General features: G+C 36.7%; 1 protein-coding gene across 2 annotated transcripts in view; it reads left to right on the top strand.

Moving 5' to 3' along the window:
- LOC137391712 (6-phosphofructo-2-kinase/fructose-2,6-bisphosphatase-like) overlaps nt 1–20042 on the top strand; it is a 47247-nt gene that overhangs the window by 898 nt on the left and 26307 nt on the right. The window contains exons 1-4 of one of the 2 annotated variants that reach the window (XM_068078242.1): nt 9773–9895; nt 9997–10122; nt 12568–12664; nt 16302–16368. In XM_068078242.1, coding sequence (XP_067934343.1) covers nt 9850–9895; nt 9997–10122; nt 12568–12664; nt 16302–16368 — 336 coding nt within the window. In that variant the 5' untranslated portion in view covers nt 9773–9849. Of the gene's footprint in view, nt 1–9772; nt 9896–9996; nt 10123–12567; nt 12665–16301; nt 16369–20042 lie in introns of those variants that run through there. The other variant, XM_068078244.1, reaches the window with a different exon arrangement.

Raw genomic sequence — 20042 nt, 5'->3', positions numbered from 1 at the left:
CAGCTATAATTTTGTATTCATTTTTATTGCTATGCCAAACCTTACTACTAGAAGCTAGAATGTCAAGACATTGCTTATTGATCATTATACAAGGTCATGTTTACATAAGAAGGGAACATATAAACGCTATTTTGGGATTAGTCTCTGACTAGCTTTGTTGCTTGCCAAGATGTTCTTGCCAGTTGCTGTAATGATTATATTTGCTGATACCATCAACTTAGATTATCCTGTTTCTCTGTGTCACACTTGATGGTGAGTTCTCTCTTATGAGTCATCTCTGACTTTCCAAATGGCAGATAACTGCAACAGTTTGTAGCCACTAAGCGCTGTTTAGTCAATGAATACAAATAGATTCATGAGTGGATGCTTAGATGCTATGTTCATGTATGTCAGCATCCCTCCACGTAAGGAATCAATTACATATCACTTTAAATGCCTGACGCAAGGCTATGCGAAGATGGTTGGGGGGCTATGACCTGCGTGTACATGAAATCAATAATTGAGGTGAGATTTTTGTCAGTGTGTGATATATGTTCATAAACCGCAACCATCTCTCTCTGTAAATGGACTGAAGAGTTTGAAAATGTGGAGTGGAAAACATGATTTCAGTATAAAATTCATGTCATGCTTGAACATCAGTGCAAGCATCACTCAGATAGAATTCAGTACTACTGTACTTTGGCCACACCAAGCCTATAGCTCTCCTAATCAAGTTTAGAAATTTTGGCAACTTAACAAAATATCCTCACTGCGTATTGATTGCGCTACAAAGGATATTGAAGCGGTAGACCTAGCTGTTAATACGTTTGAATAATTGTGCAGCAAACCTGACTCAAAAGCTTTGTCCGTTCAGCGAAGGATCACAGTTAATCTCTCACTTTAAAGCATAGGTTTTAGAACATAGGCTCTACAGCAGTTACTTATTCCGCCACCTTATTAATTGGCAGCCGGTTTATAAATTTTTTGAATACACGCCTGCTGAGCTTCTCTGATAATAGCAAACAAAAGATGGCCCCATGCTAATCACATAAGTATGGCCCCATATCTAAGTTTCGTATGAGTGTGTTGTATCGCTATGCAGTAGGCTATACGCTATACGAAGGGTAATTAAATTTCTCATGAAAGTCGTTCACATACAGTATTAGATTGCACGCAAAGGATTATGGAATTATTGAGAATTAGTTATTTCCTATGGTGAAGTTGCTTATATAATTAAAATTGAAATCACGTGTTTCAGAGCAAATGTGGCTAAATTTCAATGTTGCTCGCTTGACTAGCTTCTCATAACTATTGTCCATGACTTAAGCAGTTTTAATCCATTCAGTTGAGGGCTTTGATGATTTTAGTTCATCTGGAGAGAGTTTAGGAGGTTTGGTAATGACTGTACAGCGTCGTATGTCTAGTTGTATAGCTGATTACTTCCAATGGAAGCAATCATTGGAAGTAATCGGCTATTGCCTTGCCAGGTTTATCCACACAGAATCGTAATCAATATACAGAATCAATATACATAGAAGTCTTCCATGTATATTGATTATTTCTATGCTTTGAAAATCAAAATAGTTGTTATAATAAAATATAAATAGCAGAGGATAATGTAAAGATATAGATAAATAGTGCAATAAGGTTTCTATTCAACCAGAGAAAATTGGAGGGGGTCTGGTGGCTTTGTGAAGACTGTTTGATTTTTATGCTGAAACGAATAAAAGTTCACAAGCTAACAAACTGCCGAGTGCATTTTTATAAAGTTATTAACTTGTTCCTGTTATATATTATTATATCTCTATATTTATATAGAGATAAATATCGCTTCTATGATGTCGATTAGTACTCCCACAGCGAATGCCAAGTCTCACAAATTTAGCGAAGGGAATGGTGTCAAATGCGCTCGAATTTAACTATTTCTATGATTTGGAGTGGAAGCAACTCTGAATCTAGTTGGAAGTATGAAAACAGGGTGTGTATTACTGCCCTTGAGGCAGGTTGGATGTATCGAACCCAATTACATTTCCTAGTCGTAGATGTAACAAGGTCCTGAAGGTTCTCTTACAAACTCCATAAAAGATAAGATGAGTACAGTGACCCCATCATGTGGAGAAACACGTGTCTAATGTGTGTCCAATAATTTCCACTCTTGGCTAGAATTTAATTAATTAGTTTGGTATAAAGAAATCAATTATACTCGTTTGATTATGCGCATTACAAGTAGATGGTATTGATGGTAACCTCAGCATCGTGTTATGGTTAATCTCGCCAACTAGTCTTTGTGTTGGGCAGCTGGCTTTAAAAGGGTCTATTCCAAAAATAGTGATGACTAATTCACCTCTTGGGACACTTTAAAACTGGAAGATCTACTTAAATCTGTTATGCATTTTCCATGGTCCCCTGGGTATTTATTATATATACATGTACTAGCTGTGCTGCCCGGCGTTGCCCGGGTTTTAAAAATCAGCTTATAAACAATGAGTGGTAATGAGTTGCCTGCCACTTGCTATCAGCCTGGCACATTGCCAATGGATAATTTGAATAAGCTTACAAATAAGACCTACCTACATTATGCCATGACTGCGTTGTGACCGAAAGCGGTCGCCTATTTGCTCCCATTTCACGACATATATTGCCTAGCGAATCTATCAAGCTCATGTGGCTTAGTTAGTAAGGTGGTCGAACTGGTGAGCGGAAGGTTCCGCGATCAAATCTTCCATTTTACGGATTTTTTATTCCAAGATTTTAATAGCTATAACTTGACATACACAAAGAGGACAAACTTTGAGAAATATGTATAGGCCTATTAATATATGATGTCAGTTGAGAGACTTGCGTTATTTATGGCTCGTCGGGCTTTTTGGAGTTGCATCATTTTTTTTCTGAGTCCGTACTGAGCTAATCTCTATCAGGAAGCTTGAATGATTAGCGCTTCCTCTTCCATATAAATATTATCATCTGTTTACTATCAGCAGATTAGATAAATCCTAAAGCGGGTTAAGATGGTTAAAGATATAAGGATTGATAGGATAGCATGCGTAATTTTAGATGCTTGACGTTTTGGGACGTATCTTTCTTAGTATACCTTTATAAACAAGAAGGATAGTTTGGTTGATATTTCAAGTCAAAGACAAATAACAAGTTAAATAGTAGTAAATATATAATTGTTCATAGAAACTTCTGTGCAGGTCAGTGTGTTGCAAGGGACAAAGTTGGTTTAATGCTGAAAGTTTACACAAAGTTTTAGTGGATTTTACTTATTTATTTGCGGTTGTTTGAGGTGATCCAACTGCCAAGATGTTTTAGGATTAAATGCAAAATGCGATTATGACATTTATAGACGCACATTGGCAGAGACCTAGAGATGTGAAACGCATGACAGTACAACATAAACGCAATAGCCGATACCAACTATAGCAACAAAGCGACTAATGACGTCATTTCAGCATGTATTTTTCTTCTTAGCGTTTTAACCGCAATCAAGTTTTGTCGAGTTTATTCTTGAAACATCCTGGCAGTCAGATCACGTTAAACAACAACAATCACAAATGATAAAAAATGCCGGTATTTTCTGATAAAATCTACTGAAATTTTATGTAAGTTCCTCTTTATTGTTTTACGGTTGGCAGTGTGCGAGATCGGTCGGTCCCGTGACTAGAGTGAGGTATAAACTTATGGAGCTTCTGGCTGAGAGCTGTCGTTTTAGTCCATCACCACTTCTGCTGGTGACTCACTGACTACTAACCTTGTCAACTACTAGCCTTGTCGACTAACTACTAATTCTGCGTATTATTATTGATTAACCTATTATATTCTGTATGTATTTACATGTATGCATGTTTATAAGCTGGCCATTATTATGCACTATTAAGGGTTCTTTTGGATGTTTTATGGGTAGAGGGTCGCCGTATGAGGTACATGTGTGGCCTGAGCATTCCAATTGCTTACCTCTCACAATTGTCACACTATGTTTCCATGATGTGTCTGGTGCCAATTTGGAGTTGTGCACACCTTGAGTTACCATGTGATAAGTGTTTTAATGGACATACGCATGATGTTGATAAACGCAAACGCTGTGTTATAAAAGATAAAGAATTCTACACTGGAGGCCATAGCAGCACACCAGGAACTGCTCAAATCAAGATAAAATTATTGAAGTGTGGAAAATGTTAAAAATGGAAGAGCTTGCACGGCATTTGCTTGCATGTCCGCCTTGTGGTTCCACATTTGCAAGCATGAAATTTTCGGGGAACAAAGGTCACTTTCCGTAAGGTTTTTTGCTGTTTCCATCTTGCGAATGACCCAAACTTGCATACAACATCATGAAGACAGAGCGGGAGTCTGGTAGGCCTAACTAAACCGGATTAAATGTGCTCGATCATGTGACAACTCATGGACTAACTGACAAGTATCACAAGTTTACAAAGATCAATCTTTTAACATATCAATCAAATTTTCATCTTCCGAGGTCATAGCCCAAGATCTTTACATGCAGTTAATGTTTGTAGGCTGCAAAGACAGACTGTCAGTCATGTTTGTTGATTACTAAAAAAAATTTTAATGAGTTCTTCATCCAATTGGTGAAGTAATTTAGTCACCTCGTCGAAAGCTTATCGATGAAATTGACAAGTGGATGATAACTCCAAGTTTATAATTATGCATTATAGGCCTAAACCATTGCTTGTTATGTTCCCCACTCAACTATAGATATTTTATCTGGCAATTCAACAGCACATCAGCGCTGAACAATTTTGAGAAGCCCATCAAAGTTAACAGCCAACATTGTTAGCTTTCTGTAGGTTCTCTCATAGAACTAAAACATTTTGATACAAAATTTAAAAGTTAACTCGTTATTCTAAAACCTTTGTTAAAATCCATCTGTTATATTTCTTCATTGGTGTCGCCCCTTCTCAATAATAACCTTGTCAATAATAACCTTTTCGAAATAGTTCTATGGCAATAATTGAGGTAATAACTAAAGCGGCCAAGCTAATGTTTTGTCAAGGTCAGTAGTAGTTGTGCTTTTTCCATTTTACTTTTTTATTTTAGTTTTATTAATTATGGAAACATCAGTTCATGAAATTGCTAGTTGCAGTATTAACTGCTTTGTTGTAGTATAGCTACTTTTTGAAAATCGACTTTGATCGATTATGGTAGGCCAGGGTTCGACAACTTGCAGCTCTTTCATCCCCTCGCTGCGGCTCCCTCTGACTTTAGATTTTTTTCCTTTTCTACCATATGCCAAGTAATTCATAAAACTATAGTTTTATCACTAGACTTTTTAATATAATTTTTTTAAATTGTAATTTTTGTGATAAATCAAACATTGTTAAGCATCATTATTTATGCTCTGTTATTATTAGTACCTTATCACATGATCGTCACATGACTTTAACGTAAAAGTACAGAAAAATGTACTACCGGATTCTCGCGGAGGGCCAGATCAAAATCTAGTGAGGCTGGAGCCACTTAGGTCCGCAATATCGTCAACAACACTACGGACAAACAACAGCACTAATACAGGTAGTACACCTTATAACAAGTTATGCGCCGATAAAACCCGCCAAAAGTATTTTATTGTTCTTTGCAAAAGTGTAATTTTGTTTTCTCAGCAGTTGAATCATTATACATGCCACACCTTTTCGTTTTATGGTGTAAACATGATATAAAAGCATTTAAAGCTAAACGCGAAAGTTACATGTAGTGTTTATTTAATTTTTAATTGAAAATATCAAAAATGGTTTGTGGCTCCCACTGCATTCTTTTCTGCAGAAAACAGGTCCAATTGGCTTTTCGAATAGAAAAGGTTGCCGACCCCTGTGTTAGGCCCAACCTTTTACTATAACCAATTTTTCGCAGCTGTACCGATCTTTAATAGCTTGTAGTTCCTATAATAGCTCTGATAGTTTAATTTTGCACAGTTTTAATACCAAACATTTTTTATTGATCTTAGCTTGTTATTGACGTGTACTTGAGCAGCACACGATAGACAAGAATCGGAGAGCCTAAAAGCATTTATAATTTGCAACATCATGCTGAAATGTCACAATATAATATTTATTCAAAAATTCTTGATACTGAAGCATGGAATGTCGTATTAATTTTTTCGTAATGACAAATAAATGGTTTTTTAATAGTATAACAAGTCAGCTGAAAACAACATGGAATTCCAAACGTGCGATACAGGCATTGCTGGTGATTATATAACCATATTTCAATCGACTGGATTTTTATTCTGAAATTCATAAGAATTTGCTGCTTTATCTTATTTGAAGCGTTGAAAGGTTGCTGAACAGCTACTAGGATTATACTGAGTACTTCATGCTGTCGATGCCTCTGATTATGGAGGAAGTTGGTATTTTTCAAAATTGTGGAACCATTCTGCAAATTTTAAATCAACTATTTAAAATGGAATAGCATAGTTATATTGTTATAAATGACAATTTTTTATTTACTACCATAGTTTTTTTAAACGTGTTTGGGCCGGAAGTTGGAGTTGTAAGCTCTGTTTAGGGCATACAACTCCAGATTTAAATTTTGTTCCAGTAATTAAAAACCAACTGACAGCTCCTAACATCATGAATGCATCATCAGTAGCACATAACATTACAAAATTGAACCTTTAATAGTGTTTTCATGTAATTTCGACCAAGTCTTGAGAATGAACAGAAAGATTGGCGATAAATGCAAAATATCAGCTGGAAACATATGTGATGCCATATAATTTTTTTTTTAAATCTTGTTAGCTGTATTATCTACAACTTGTTCATTCAGAGTCTTTAGTCATGAGAACTTGATTCCAAGTGAAATATCATGGTTCTATTGTTAAAAATGAATGTAATGTAAAAATGTCAGGCTAAATTTTAAGTTTCCATTCAAGTATACAGTAATGTCTCTACTAAAGATTACCTTGATACGCAAATAGTTTAAAATCAATCATATACCAATGTTTAGCAAGCGTTTTACTTTAGATGTAAAGTAATTTCAAATATAACATTAAAACTTTGTTTTCGTTGTGTTGTAGATTTGGAGTTGTGCACACATTGAGTTAGCATACGATAAGATAGCATAAGTGTTTCAATGGAAATTCACATGTTGCGTATTAACATGGGTGATATACTAAAAATGATAAGGAATTTTATGCCAGAGATTATAGTAGTGCACTCGTGTCTTGCTCAAATCAAACTAGGAACTACTGGGGTATGGAAAATGTTTAAAATAGCATAGTTTACGCATCATTCGCAAGTGCTGTTTACATGTTTCATGCTGCTCTCGCAAGCATGAAACACTTGATAAAAGTAACAAAACTCATTTGACTTGCTGGTGTTTGCCATTTTGGGAATGACACAAACGTGTGGATTAACTGCATCATGGAAACATTTCAGAAGCATGGAAATATTTCAGATGTTTGGAACTTTATCACCAAACCAAGCAGATTTAGCCCTACGCATTAATGTGTCACCAGTTGCGGGTACAGTAGACACTCCTATAGCATAAACCTCCTATAACTTAAATTCCACTTAACATAAAGAATTCATGTCTGTATGTCAATTTTTGATCCACAGAAACAATTTTTACTAAAAGCGTATTCTCGGCTTTCTATTGGTTGAGTTTGCCGTTCATAAGCTAGGTCTCGTCTCCAATGTAAATATATTTGATTTGTAAGACAACACTAGATGAATACTGGTCCCTTGGGTCTAAAATTAAATACTGCCCATAGAACTCTTCTCACTTTACCAGCATGAGCATAGGTCAGCAGCCATGGGTAGTGAAATATGTTACTCATCTATGATAGCATGGATATGTATTGTATTAATGCATTAGTAGCGGCTATATTTACATGTATCACTTCATAGCTACACCCCTCAAACAAAAACTACTAATCACTCCAGACTAACAACTATTCTATATTTAGAATACTCTTATAACATAAGAATCTCTTTTTCCAATGCTATTATTATTATTATCATTTTTATTATTGTAATACTATTATTTTTTTCAATACTATTGGATTGGGAGGGAGTTCATTATTTTCTATTTTACGGTTTTTCACTTTTCACGAAAAATAAGGGACCACGGTAGTTTTTGTCTTGATTCTAGGTACGCCGATCGTGCGATATCTAAATCAGGTAGAGTTCATTGTTGATAACTAGCCGTATGCATGCTGATGTATCAAAGAAAGCTGTGGTATTCAATTTTTATGATTCTTAGTATTTTAAGCATTTAACCAAATGCTTAAAACATTTAATCAAATACATTCAACCAAATGCTTGTCTGTATAAATCTCAGAGTCCATCATTCAGTGTGTCCAGCTATAGCTATTAAAATCTAGGGATGAAAGATTTGCTTCGTGCTGGATGTGATCTCAGAACCTCCTGTTCACCAGGCGATAAACTAACCCATTGAGCTACACCAAATGCAATTTATTCTTTAGGCAATATGAGTTGTTATCTAGATTAAAATAGGCATAGCACTCTGCAAATACACGCAATGTCATTGTATGCTTGCTTTCTCGGCTCTTATTAGTCGGTTTAGCAATACGCGTAGTAGCTTACTCCAATTCGTCATTGGCAATGTGCTAGGCTAATGGCAAGTAGCAGGTAACATGGCGGTAACATTACCTGCCACTAATTATAAGCTGTTTTTAATACCTGTGCAACACCGAACATTCAACTAGTTTTATGTAAAACAAACGTGTTGGGTATATATGCTAAAAACGTATTTATTGATTTCATTTGCCTGTTACTGATAGAGTAATGAGTGTGTCAATCTTATATCACTGATGACAACCCTCAGTATATGGATACGCCTACGTGTAGGCCTAAATGAATACTTACTACTTACCTCATTCATTAATAGATATTTTTCGAAATTTTTTAACGGGCACCGACCGCTCTTAGGTTACACGTAGGGAATCTGAAAATTCATCAAATATACGGAGCGTTTTAACCGCGATCAAGTTTTGTCGATTTTGGAACATCCTGGCAGCCAGATTGTCTCAAACATCAATAACAATCACAAATGATAAAAAGGCCGATACTTTCTGAAATCTACAAGAAACATTGTGTAAGTTGGTCGTTAAATCAGTCAGCCCTTGACTGCAGAATAGAACCATATGAATATTTGTTGTAGAAAAACTTCATATGCTCATTAATGTTGGGCCAGTTATTTGACTAGGTTTAGTATTTTTGTCTACCGCGTATTTGAACAAGACAAAGTCAAAATATCGACCATTGAATGAGTTTCTACGCTTTCCATAGCCGAGGATACTCCATGGAAAGACGAACATAATCATAGAACCATAAGCAAAGAACCGCAATAGTTCTATGATAGACCATTGCAGTTTGCAATGCATGGTAATTCATTCCATTTTTCATGGAATGCACATTAATGCATTGATGTTAATGAAATGCAAACTATAATGTCGGTCACCAAGGTTTTGTAAATGTTGTTATGGTCAATTAGATCAAACAGCGAGGCTATGTATGTTCTAGCGGAAAATGAGTTATGTTTTGTTGCCAACTCTGCTAGTCGAAATCCTGGCACCACGAGTTCATTGATAAGCACCTAGCGCTTTTCCCATTTACACAGCAATTGGCATCAAATAATTATCAGCAATTATAAAATTATGCATTTCTATTATGTATAGGAGTTGTCTCCCTCCATCATAGCTTCAAATCAATACCTGCTTTTGTAAACACCGCCTAGTGCGCATGAGGCCATGCCTCCTGTATAGCATTGTTGATTGGTTGTGGTCAATTGCATCAGCTAGCTTATATACTGCTCGCCTTGGCTATGGTTGACTAGCGTTATTGACTAACTCTTGCGAAGAGAAGTTTGACTTATTGCTAAGGGAGTCTCAGCATGAGCCGTCCATTCTATTGCTGCCGTTTCCACTCATCACCTACACGTAATTACTGTTTTACGGTTCAGTGTTACTTTTTAACATTTGCAGGCAGCGTTAGATCTAGTTTCTTGTTTTAGTTAACTTACCTTAGCGGTTTATTTCAGTGTCATGCGCCAACATTGTGAAAAACCCGGTAGTGATTGTTCTGGTGGGGCTGCCTGCAAGGGGCAAGACGTATATTGCCAAGAAGATGGCTAGGTATTTCAATTGGATCGGCATCAACACCAAAGGTAGGTTACTTTGTTACTATTGACCTCTTGTCCTCGTAGTCATATACCATCATAGACAAACCACGGGATAGCCAATTTACTAAAGTATATTTTCTGGGATGCTCTCAGAGCGTCCCGGCCGCACCGAAAGTACCAGAACTGGCGTATCAGTAGTGGGCATCTCAATTAGCGTAAAGAAAAGCAGTTTTTGTATTCCTTTTATTTTATAAGGACAGATTTAAAAACTAGATGCCTTGGTACCATGCAGTAACAGTAGTTCTAGTAAATGCATATCAGTCGTTGCTATGAAGGGCTAGGGGCTAGAAGAGAACAGATGTAGAAAATTAGGCTGTGTAATACGTTTGTTTGTTTGTTTTATTCTATATTAAATCATAACATAACAAGTTGATAGAAAAAGTAAGGTGCAATAAGGGCCCATATGCGCTGTAGCATGGCTATTCGAGGTGCAGAGCCCGAGTTGAGATTGTTAATGAAGAAAACATGGATAGTCTAAGCAAAAGAAATCAGAACAAATCTATTCCAGAGAGTCCAGCGAGTCCTGCTGCAAAGCAGTTCTAAAACCGCCGTGGCTAACAATTTTCCTTAGCCAAATTAGCAAGAAATTTCATGCTGATGACATACGATAGGCAATCCGTCTATGGCTACCAGTAGAAGAGGAGGGTGGAAGGGGTAATGAAAATACAGAATGCACGGCTATGCTGTAAACACCCTTAACAAGGTGGCTTCAAAAGCTACAATATTCAGCATGTGGCACATTGCCCCGCCTCTTGCGGCTACTCGAGCTATCATTTGTGTTGCCCGACCTATGTTTGCTTTTTATTTGCTATTTATGTAATATGACCACCGGCAGTATACTGGCCTGCGAATAGAGATGAATGGATGATAAAAAATTTTCATGGCGATGGATTTGCCATTTTTAATAACTTTTCAAAACGTAGAAAGTGTACTCATTACTACTAGAATTAGCCATCGAGGTGAATAAATACAAACAAACAGACTTTAGTGCTGGTGGGTTTTTGACATCATTGCCCTATCGATGTCTATGCAAATGAGAGAAAATCTGGAATATAGGCAAATAAAGAATATGATTAGCTAAGGTAGCTGTTGACTTACGTTGTCTCATCTAATCTTCTCTTATCACTGATGACCTGTCTGTGTATGTTGTCAGTGAACAGCAGGTTGTTCTGTGTATGTTGTCAGTGAACAGCAGGTTGTTCTGTGTATGTTGTCAGTGAACAGCAGGTTGTTCTGTGTATGTTGTCAGTGAACAGCAGGTTGTTCTGTGTATGTTGTCAGTGAACAGCAGGTTGTTAGAGTCATTGTACTCCAATAGCTTTTTTATTCGTACTCTGGTTTCTTCACGCATGGCTCAAAGGTTTTTTACGCTAAGATATGTTATGATTTTTAATGTTTTAAGCATTCAACTTATCTTATTTGCTTATCTATATAAATCTCAAAGTCCGTCGTTCGGTGTGTCCAGCTATAACTATTAAAATCTAGGGATGAACGATTCGCTTCGTGCTGGATTTGATCTCGAAACCTCTCGTTCACTTTAAGATGAACACTTACAAAAGAGTTTAGTAGATTTTATCAAAAATTATCGATATTTGTCTAAAATTTGCGATTGTTTTTAATGTTTGAGGTGATGTGACTGCCAGAATGTTTTGAAGTTAAATTGACAAACTGTGATCGCGGTTAAAACGCTCAAGATTCATGCGAAAGTACGATCACGACATTTATAGTTGCACTTTGACAAAGGGACCGACAGAATGGAGATGCGTAATGATGCAACTGGAACACAATCGCCGATGTCAACAACGATAGAGGCAGGCAGCCTATAGTCACGTCGTTCTGGCACAAACTTTTTTGTCGGAGTGTTTAATTGCAATAAAGTTTTGCTGACCACTTCAAACATCAAAAACAATCGCATTTGATAAAAAATGCCGATCCTTTCTAATAAAATCTACCAAGGTTTTGTACAAGTTCGTGTGCGTCTTGTGTTGTATGGATGAGAGAGGAGTGAAATCACATACATTCTTAGAAATTTTTGTTTTGTTATTTATATTTCCTCTTCTAAGCATAGTATCATCCTTGTTTGGCAGCGCTGCCAAACAAGGACACTCATTGGCATTCTACCGATCAAATATAGTTGGTTTCTATTTTTGCTGAGATTATTTTTGATGTTTAAATTAATAAAGTAAATGCATTCTGTGCCTGAGCTAATATAACTATTGTCATGTTACAACAGGCTGACTACTCAGTATCAGGCATGTTTTAGGCCTACGCCTTGCGCTAGACAAACAATATGTGCACCTTTTGTTATTGTGTTATTGTTTTCGTTCTATCCATTATACTCGCGGGTGAAATGGGGAAAAAGGCTGATATCGACCACATGATTTCTGCTATCATTGTATCGTCAGATTGACTGGAGATTGTTTGTTTCAGTGTTTAATGTGGGTGAGTACCGGCGGGCAGCCACCTATGAGTACAGGGACCACGAGTTCTTCGACCCTGGTAACAAGAAGGCCATGGAGATCCGCAGGTAGTATATCCGTGGCATTCATCGAGTTTTTGTGGGGCAATTTAGGTCGTGCCAACAAAGTGTCAATCATTATCATCAAATGCCAAAGCACTACCGATGTCGTCATAATTGTTTCAGTGTCAAGGACATGTTGTAACTCCTAATCTATTTTATGAATCATTTTAATATTTCTCAGGCTATATCATGTTTTGTCTCTGGATTGGTGTAAGTTTATCTAAAAGCAAAAATTGTTTGAATCCAGGCACAAGATGCAGCAATTCTGCATCAGCCGAACCTGTTATTTGACGCACTTGGATCAAATAACTATTGTCGCAATGGATCATTGCCCTGACTCAGGTCCAGATTTGTTACATACCATAACCTCATAAAAAGAAAGAATCTATATTGGAGCCATCGCCTGTCTGAGTAGCTAAAATCTTGGCATTGTATCAGGCAGAATTGATGAGCATGTTAATCCAAGGATTTTGAACTTTGGCATTCTGACAGGTTTTGGTGATAAACTAGCTCTATGTCAAGGTCGTTAGCTTTATCTAGCCCACGCATCACATCGCAGTCTGGTTTATGGATTGCTGCGATTAACTGTTATCTGCTGCCTTGATGTAAATATTATATCTATCACTGGCTGTTGATTATAAGCCATTGCCCCTTGGCCAAAGGATAATTGTACCGCGATAGCTGTGATCCTTAAGGCTGTACCAATGGGCCTTAACATTATGACATCAAAGTTACCAGGTCAAAGGTCATTTAAAGCTTTAAAGAAAACTCCTTGCCTTTTGTTGTCAAATAAACTCATCTGTAATAAAATATGTTGATTTGTTATTTATTATTGATTTGTTATGGTTGATGATAGATGCATTGCATTTGGCCCACTATTCTATGGTTACAAATTTTGATTCACAAATTACAGGGTTCATCAACATAGGCTATGTATTTTGTTTGAAAGGTCGACAGCATGTCATTTTTCCGTAGTTGGGTTCTAGCCAGTATGGTTTGAGTGTTACTGAGATATATAGTCGTGTGTGCTTTATCGCTGTATAAAGGCTTATCTTGAATAACCAGTACTTCTAATGCTCCTTCTGTTATAATATACTTGTACCCTGCTGTATAGTGTGCCATAAAGCCTGGTTCCCGCATCAATTGCGAGACTCCGGCGGTAATTTGCGCAGCAAAACGCTTGTGACATTAGGCTCGACGGCGTCTGTTCACATATAAAGCTGCATCGCTAAACATAATCACACAATCACATAAAATGTTCACTCGCCAGGCCGTTCCGATAACGGTGACCTTCACCTGTACAGTGCGATTTTGGAAGGCTTTGCCTGCAGCTTTTCGTGAAATTTGAACATCGTTAAACTCTTGCGTTAACTGTCGGCAACTACCGGCGGTGCCCGGCGCGTAGGTTCACATTTCACCGCTAATAGTCTGCAGTGCTGTCGCCGGTACATCGCGACGTATATGGGAACCAGGCTTAAGGGATCATCATGTATAATAGCCATATGTGTAATTACACATGAATGTAATGAGATGGTTGATAGGCGCCGATGTTGGAGTGCCGGTCTGACATGCTGAAAGTCGCGAGTTCAAGTCACGCATGATGCAACTTTTTTCCCAATCTGCCACTGTGGCTTTGGACGAATGGAAACAGCTTTTATTATAGTATAAATTATATATATATATATGTAATATAATTATAATATAGATTACCGTAAAACATCAATTGAATGCCATGGCGTTCTATTATTCAACTTTTCCTCTCTAATAGTGGAGGTGGCATTCAAAAGATAAATTTAGCCCTACCACGGGCGAAGCGAATGTTGCCTATATTTTGCTCTCTTTTTTCGGTGGACCGATATTAAACCTTTTGGACGCAATAAATCTGCCAACTTACATCCAACTTGTCAAAGATCTCTTAATAAATTTGCATCAAGAAACTGAGAAATAGCTCTACCAGTTGATATCTATTGCTTGCAATTGACCTGCGATGATATTATAGCCTGTGCCCTTCTTTGCAATTTGTTGGCATTTTTAATTTTTATTTCATTTTAAATTTGAAGACATTTTTATTTTAAATCTATTTTTAACATTGTTGAATAAAGGGTTATTGCACTCATTGATATGTTTGCTACAGTTTACAGCCAAAACTAGTTTTTTATGTGCAATAGAAGTGGAGTTATAAGCATCGATCCATTGTAAGCCGGGTTAAGATAGCCGCAAGGATGCTATTAAATAACATGCTATAAATCTGCATATTTAAAAGTTATATAATGATAATCTATCAAATGATACAAATATATATTCATGAACAAGTGATATAAACGAATCATACTTATATTACGCGCAGAAACAAAAATTAACGTTTTTAAAACAATAATATTTCCATCGTTTGCTCAGATATCTGCGTTCTGGTTGTTGCTTTTGATGGAACGAACATCTGCGCTCTATTTTTCAACCCTTCTCTCAGGGTGGTGGTCAATTGGAGGTGGCGTTCAAATAGAGGTGGCATTCAATTTAAGGTTTTACGGTATATATATGTAATATAGTTATATATAACTGTATATCATATATTACCAACACCACAATCTACTGATTATTTGTTGTTTCAATTTAAATATGTGGAATCGGCTAGTAAAAGCTAGTTTGTTTGTTCTATGAACTTAGTGTATGTATCCGTGTAATGAACAACAAAAGCAGGGGACAAAACATGAAATGGCTTCCATAAATGGGCATATGTTGTGTATTTAATTCTCTCTTAAACATGTGTGTTACTGATGTGGAAATACATGATTTAATCGAAATGTTGCGTCTGGTCATTAACATGTTTCATACCATAACCAGAATGTTGCCAATATATTTGCCAGTTAAGCTTGTCTTCTGAAAAACTTGCCTAAACTCTCAATACGACATCAATTAAATAGCTGACTAATCATGCTACACGGCAGCTGGTATGGCTTCTTTTGAGACATCTGACATTTGAACAGGAAAGCAGCGTATCTGCCTGTAAATCCTGTAATTTTAAATAAAAAGAACGTTTTATCCTCCTCATGGCATCAGTAAGGTGGTTTGGAATTGGTTAGGTTTCGCTTGTCATCAGACTGTCATATCCAACCATGTTAACAGTATTCTATAGTTCAGTAACAATAGAGGAAGGATAACTCTTAGAGTATATAGTTAGTAAGGTGTTTAGTTATTTTTAAAAATAGCATCGGTACTTGTTGTTTTGACGGAAGTTTATTTGTGGTATTATGGGAAATACTATATTACCTTATTAATAATACCATAATATCTTATTCTCATCCCACTGATAGGCAATTGTCAACTAGGCATGGACTTGTGGTTTCATTTGCAATTTATTGTTTGCTGGCACCCTGACAGTTTAGAGTGTGCCTTGAGAGACCATCAGGTGTGCGATAGAGCAGAGTGAATAAGTATTTGCACAATCATTCCTAGAAATCTGAAAGCGGCTATTAGTGTGCATGTTAGAGTGTTGGTCTATCAAGGTGAAAGTCATGAGTTCAAATCCCGTCGAAAGCAATATTTTTGCTAACCTCTGGCGAGGGACGGACCCGGCTATTATTATAGTAAAGATTTTCAGATTAGCTGTTGATACAGAACAATAAGCTGTGCATTTCATTTGCAGGCAGTGCGCTGTCGATGCTCTCAATGATATGACAGCATGGCTGGACAAGGAGTCGGGAGAAGTGGCTGTGAGTTTACTGTTTTTCAAGCTGTCTTTGTTACACTTAGGCTAAATTATCAAGTTTCTTCTCCTAAACCCTGTACATCCCATCCCGTCAATCAACTCCATCGCTGGTTGATTGAATGTTTTGTTCAGTTTCTAAGGTAAAAGTAGACGACAACTAGAATAGAATCAGGATGTGGTTCATTGGCTATGCAGCAACTAGCTGTATATGTAACAGATCCCGCCCCGACAGCTTAGATATTTGCATAAGGGTAGACCACAAAACATTCTAAATTCTAAAATTTCAAAATTGTTTTTCCTTTGTCCCAATCATGGCAAGAGGAAACCATGATTGATCATTGTTGCAATGAATTATCACATCCTTGTGTGATGTACTTATTGCTTTTTATTGAGATGGTGTGCTAGCACTTTTTATCATAATGTTTCCATGATGGGCATGATTCGTAAATTTTCGTGAGCCAATCCGCAAGCTAACCGCATCATGGAAACGGCATAAATCCACAAACTAAGCGAGTTTTGCGATTCACAAAACTTTATCGAATCCATCTTGCTTGCGAATAATGGAAATAGCACTTGCGAATGATGCGCATTAAAATACTACACAAGCTATTCAATTTTGAACATTTTCAATATTTTCGTCATTTTTTCTTGATCAAGTTTCGTGTGTTTGCGTCGCTAACTGCGCCATTAATTATTAACTTAGAGCGTACAATCCCTCACCTTTTTTAACAAGGCGCTGGAGTCAATCCGAATCATGCGTATGTCCATAAAAAAAACTTAATTCGCTCGATCACGCAACTTGCACACAACTCCAAACTGGCATGATGCCCTTCATGCGTGTCATGAAAACATACTGTATTTGTCTCTTCATTGGTTTAGGAGACGATGTGCTAGAATGTTTGGTTCATACTTTTTCTTTCATTGTCGGTTGATTCGTTTTTAACACCTCAGAAGATAGCAAGAGCTACCTAGATCCAGAGAATCCATACACTATAGTCTTGTTTGATTAGTGTTTTCACCCTTGGCTTTTGTCTGATTAGATCTATAATAAACAACAATTTTGTTTGCTACTAATTGCTGAATCACTCTATAGAACTGGAGAGATTTAAAATGGAAACCAATTTGTTGAAATGCGAAAAGAGGTTTGACATGAAAATTCTACTAACTTTTAGAAGCAAATCTGTTATATCCTTAGTAATTTTGAAACAAAATATTGAATTTGTCTACCTTTTGTGCGATATTACTTTTACATATTGCAGGTTACATGCTCCTTGTATTTGCCTATTTAATATATCCAAGCCTATACAATCAAACCCATAAGATTACGTTAATGTACAAGTTTTTAAAGATATAGTATTTTGCGCACCATAGCGTACACCATATCGTAAAGCACAGTCCCAACTCTGTGGTCGCTTTCTGTTTTTAACCAATATATAAGACATACCACATTATAATACGCATTTTAAAACATACCTAAAAATACAACAACAAAGGCAAAACTTCGTCAAATTTATTGTACAAAATGTTCAAGTTACTTGCAACATTCTGTCCAACATCATCTGGTCCCAATCAGTTCATTCAGCTGGCTGAAACTAGTTATAGGTTGTATAACTAAATTCTGATCCGTCGGTGGGCGGAGCTAAAGGCGTCGCAACACTAGCCGCTTGTTGGCTGAGAAATTTAAGTCAGTCATGCCATTACGTTTGTTACCCGTTGATGGAAATGTCCATTTAGGAAATATATTGTTAATATAGGGTGTAACGACCTTGTATGCTCTTGTTCATCAATGCCTTTGAATAATAGAGAGTTTATCAACCTAAAGCGAGGAAGAATACAGGCTAGCAAGTAATGATTCACAATTTAAATTTCTCTACAGTGGTTGGCATAACAGTCTCTAAACAAATCTCCATATAAGAGTATTTCCTACTCAAGGGTGGATAACTCTAAACAGCATTACAATCGATATACCAGATCACTATTTAGTGCATAAGCAAGCAAATCACATTAATCTATAAAGAATAAATTCATATACAGCTCTGATAAAAGACGTTATTTCATACATTCTTTTAAATATAAAATACTGCCTGCAGAAGTTATTACATCAGATGCGTTGGTTAACCCTTTCCTCGTTGAGTATTATCTCCACCTGGCATATTGGCAGTATTCACTGCACCCATATCCTGTCTCAGGCTTTATACATATATTTAACTATTTATATCTCTTGCTCCACGCTGCTGTAGTCACGTTACAGTGAGCGGTAAAGGAGTCATACTACACGCACTACCATCACCCTAGTTCTTTGGCATTTATCTTTGACTAGGATGAGATGATTAAAAATGTCTATCTTGTGATATCCTTCAACCAGTCGGCGGATATCGATTTCTCATATTTAACTCTTTGAAGCCGAGCCTTGTATACATAAGCCAGCTCTTGATCCTAGACCATATTACCAGCCTTCTATCGACTGAAAGCTCTTAGATTTGCACTATTCTTTTTGAACTGAATATAATACTGAAGTTCTCAGCTTGTGGAAAGCAATGGAAGAACCGGAAATAAAATAAGCCAATAGTTCTTATTTCACATTTTCAAATGAAATGTTGTTTTAAGGTAACTGACAAAACATCATTATTGCAGTAGCTTGAATCTAATAGATGGTGTGGGTTTTTTTTAATAGAAAATTAACTAATTTTGGTGTCAAGCTTTTGTTGTTGATGAGAAGAAACTTTGGCTTGCTTATTTCTGAACATTCATTACTAAGAACTTCAATCAGTCTGTCATTAGAAACTAAAGTCTTGTCGTCAGCCATTTTTCATTTCTTTGCCGGTTTGAAGTGCCTTGAATATTTTGGCGATATCTCAATTGGCGATTGTCCAATCGAGTTTAAACTTTGGAATTCTACTGAAAGCTTATCATACCCATATTATCAAAAATTTCGTAATCCTGTCTAAACTGGAAGTCAGAAAAAAAAGCGGAACTAAGCAGCCGAATTTTTTAGAGAGTAGGATTCAGTGGAAAAACAACTCCCCAAGTTTTCTCTGGCCCAGGCTTTAGAGCGTTAAAGGTTGACTTGCAACAAAATTCATATTACAGTTATTTGGTATGAAAAGATTCACCATGTCTTACTCTGTTGTGTTGTAAGTACCAAATATGTGGAAATGTGATTACAAGCTCTTAAAACCTCAAAAAGGAAAAGCCGCCGTAGATTGGAATCTCTTTATTTCTCTGACGTAGTCATGAAATTTATTTATTGTCTTGTCACGTGATGTTCTCACGTGAATTGAAAGGCCAATAAAAAGCTCAATATAAAACTTATCGTAGCACTAGTTTATGACAAACTCTTCGGGTTTTACCGAAGACCACGTATCAAATATAGATGCTCGCTACTTTACAGTTTTGTTTCGGTTTGGTCTAATCGGCAAGTCGTAATCTGATCGTGTGACTCAATACTTCGCAAATAATTCCTGCAGCACTTTTCGATTATCACAGGGGACCAACAGGCTCGTCATGATTATCAGACAATGATACGTACTCCTTCAAGCTAAGGCTAAAAATTAAACGAATTTTTACGGTAAGTTATAAGATATCACTGCTAAAAGTGACAGCATTACAATGCCGATAAAACACGCGTAAGAACAATAGACATGGTTTTATTGAATGTGTGAAATATATTTGTGAAAA

The sequence above is a fragment of the Watersipora subatra genome, chromosome 3 (genome assembly GCF_963576615.1).
Source record: "Watersipora subatra chromosome 3, tzWatSuba1.1, whole genome shotgun sequence".
In the NCBI taxonomy this organism is placed as follows: Eukaryota; Metazoa; Bryozoa; class Gymnolaemata; order Cheilostomatida; family Watersiporidae; genus Watersipora; species Watersipora subatra.
Note: the sequence above shows the minus strand (reverse complement) of the source record. Positions and strands in the feature narration are given on the sequence as shown.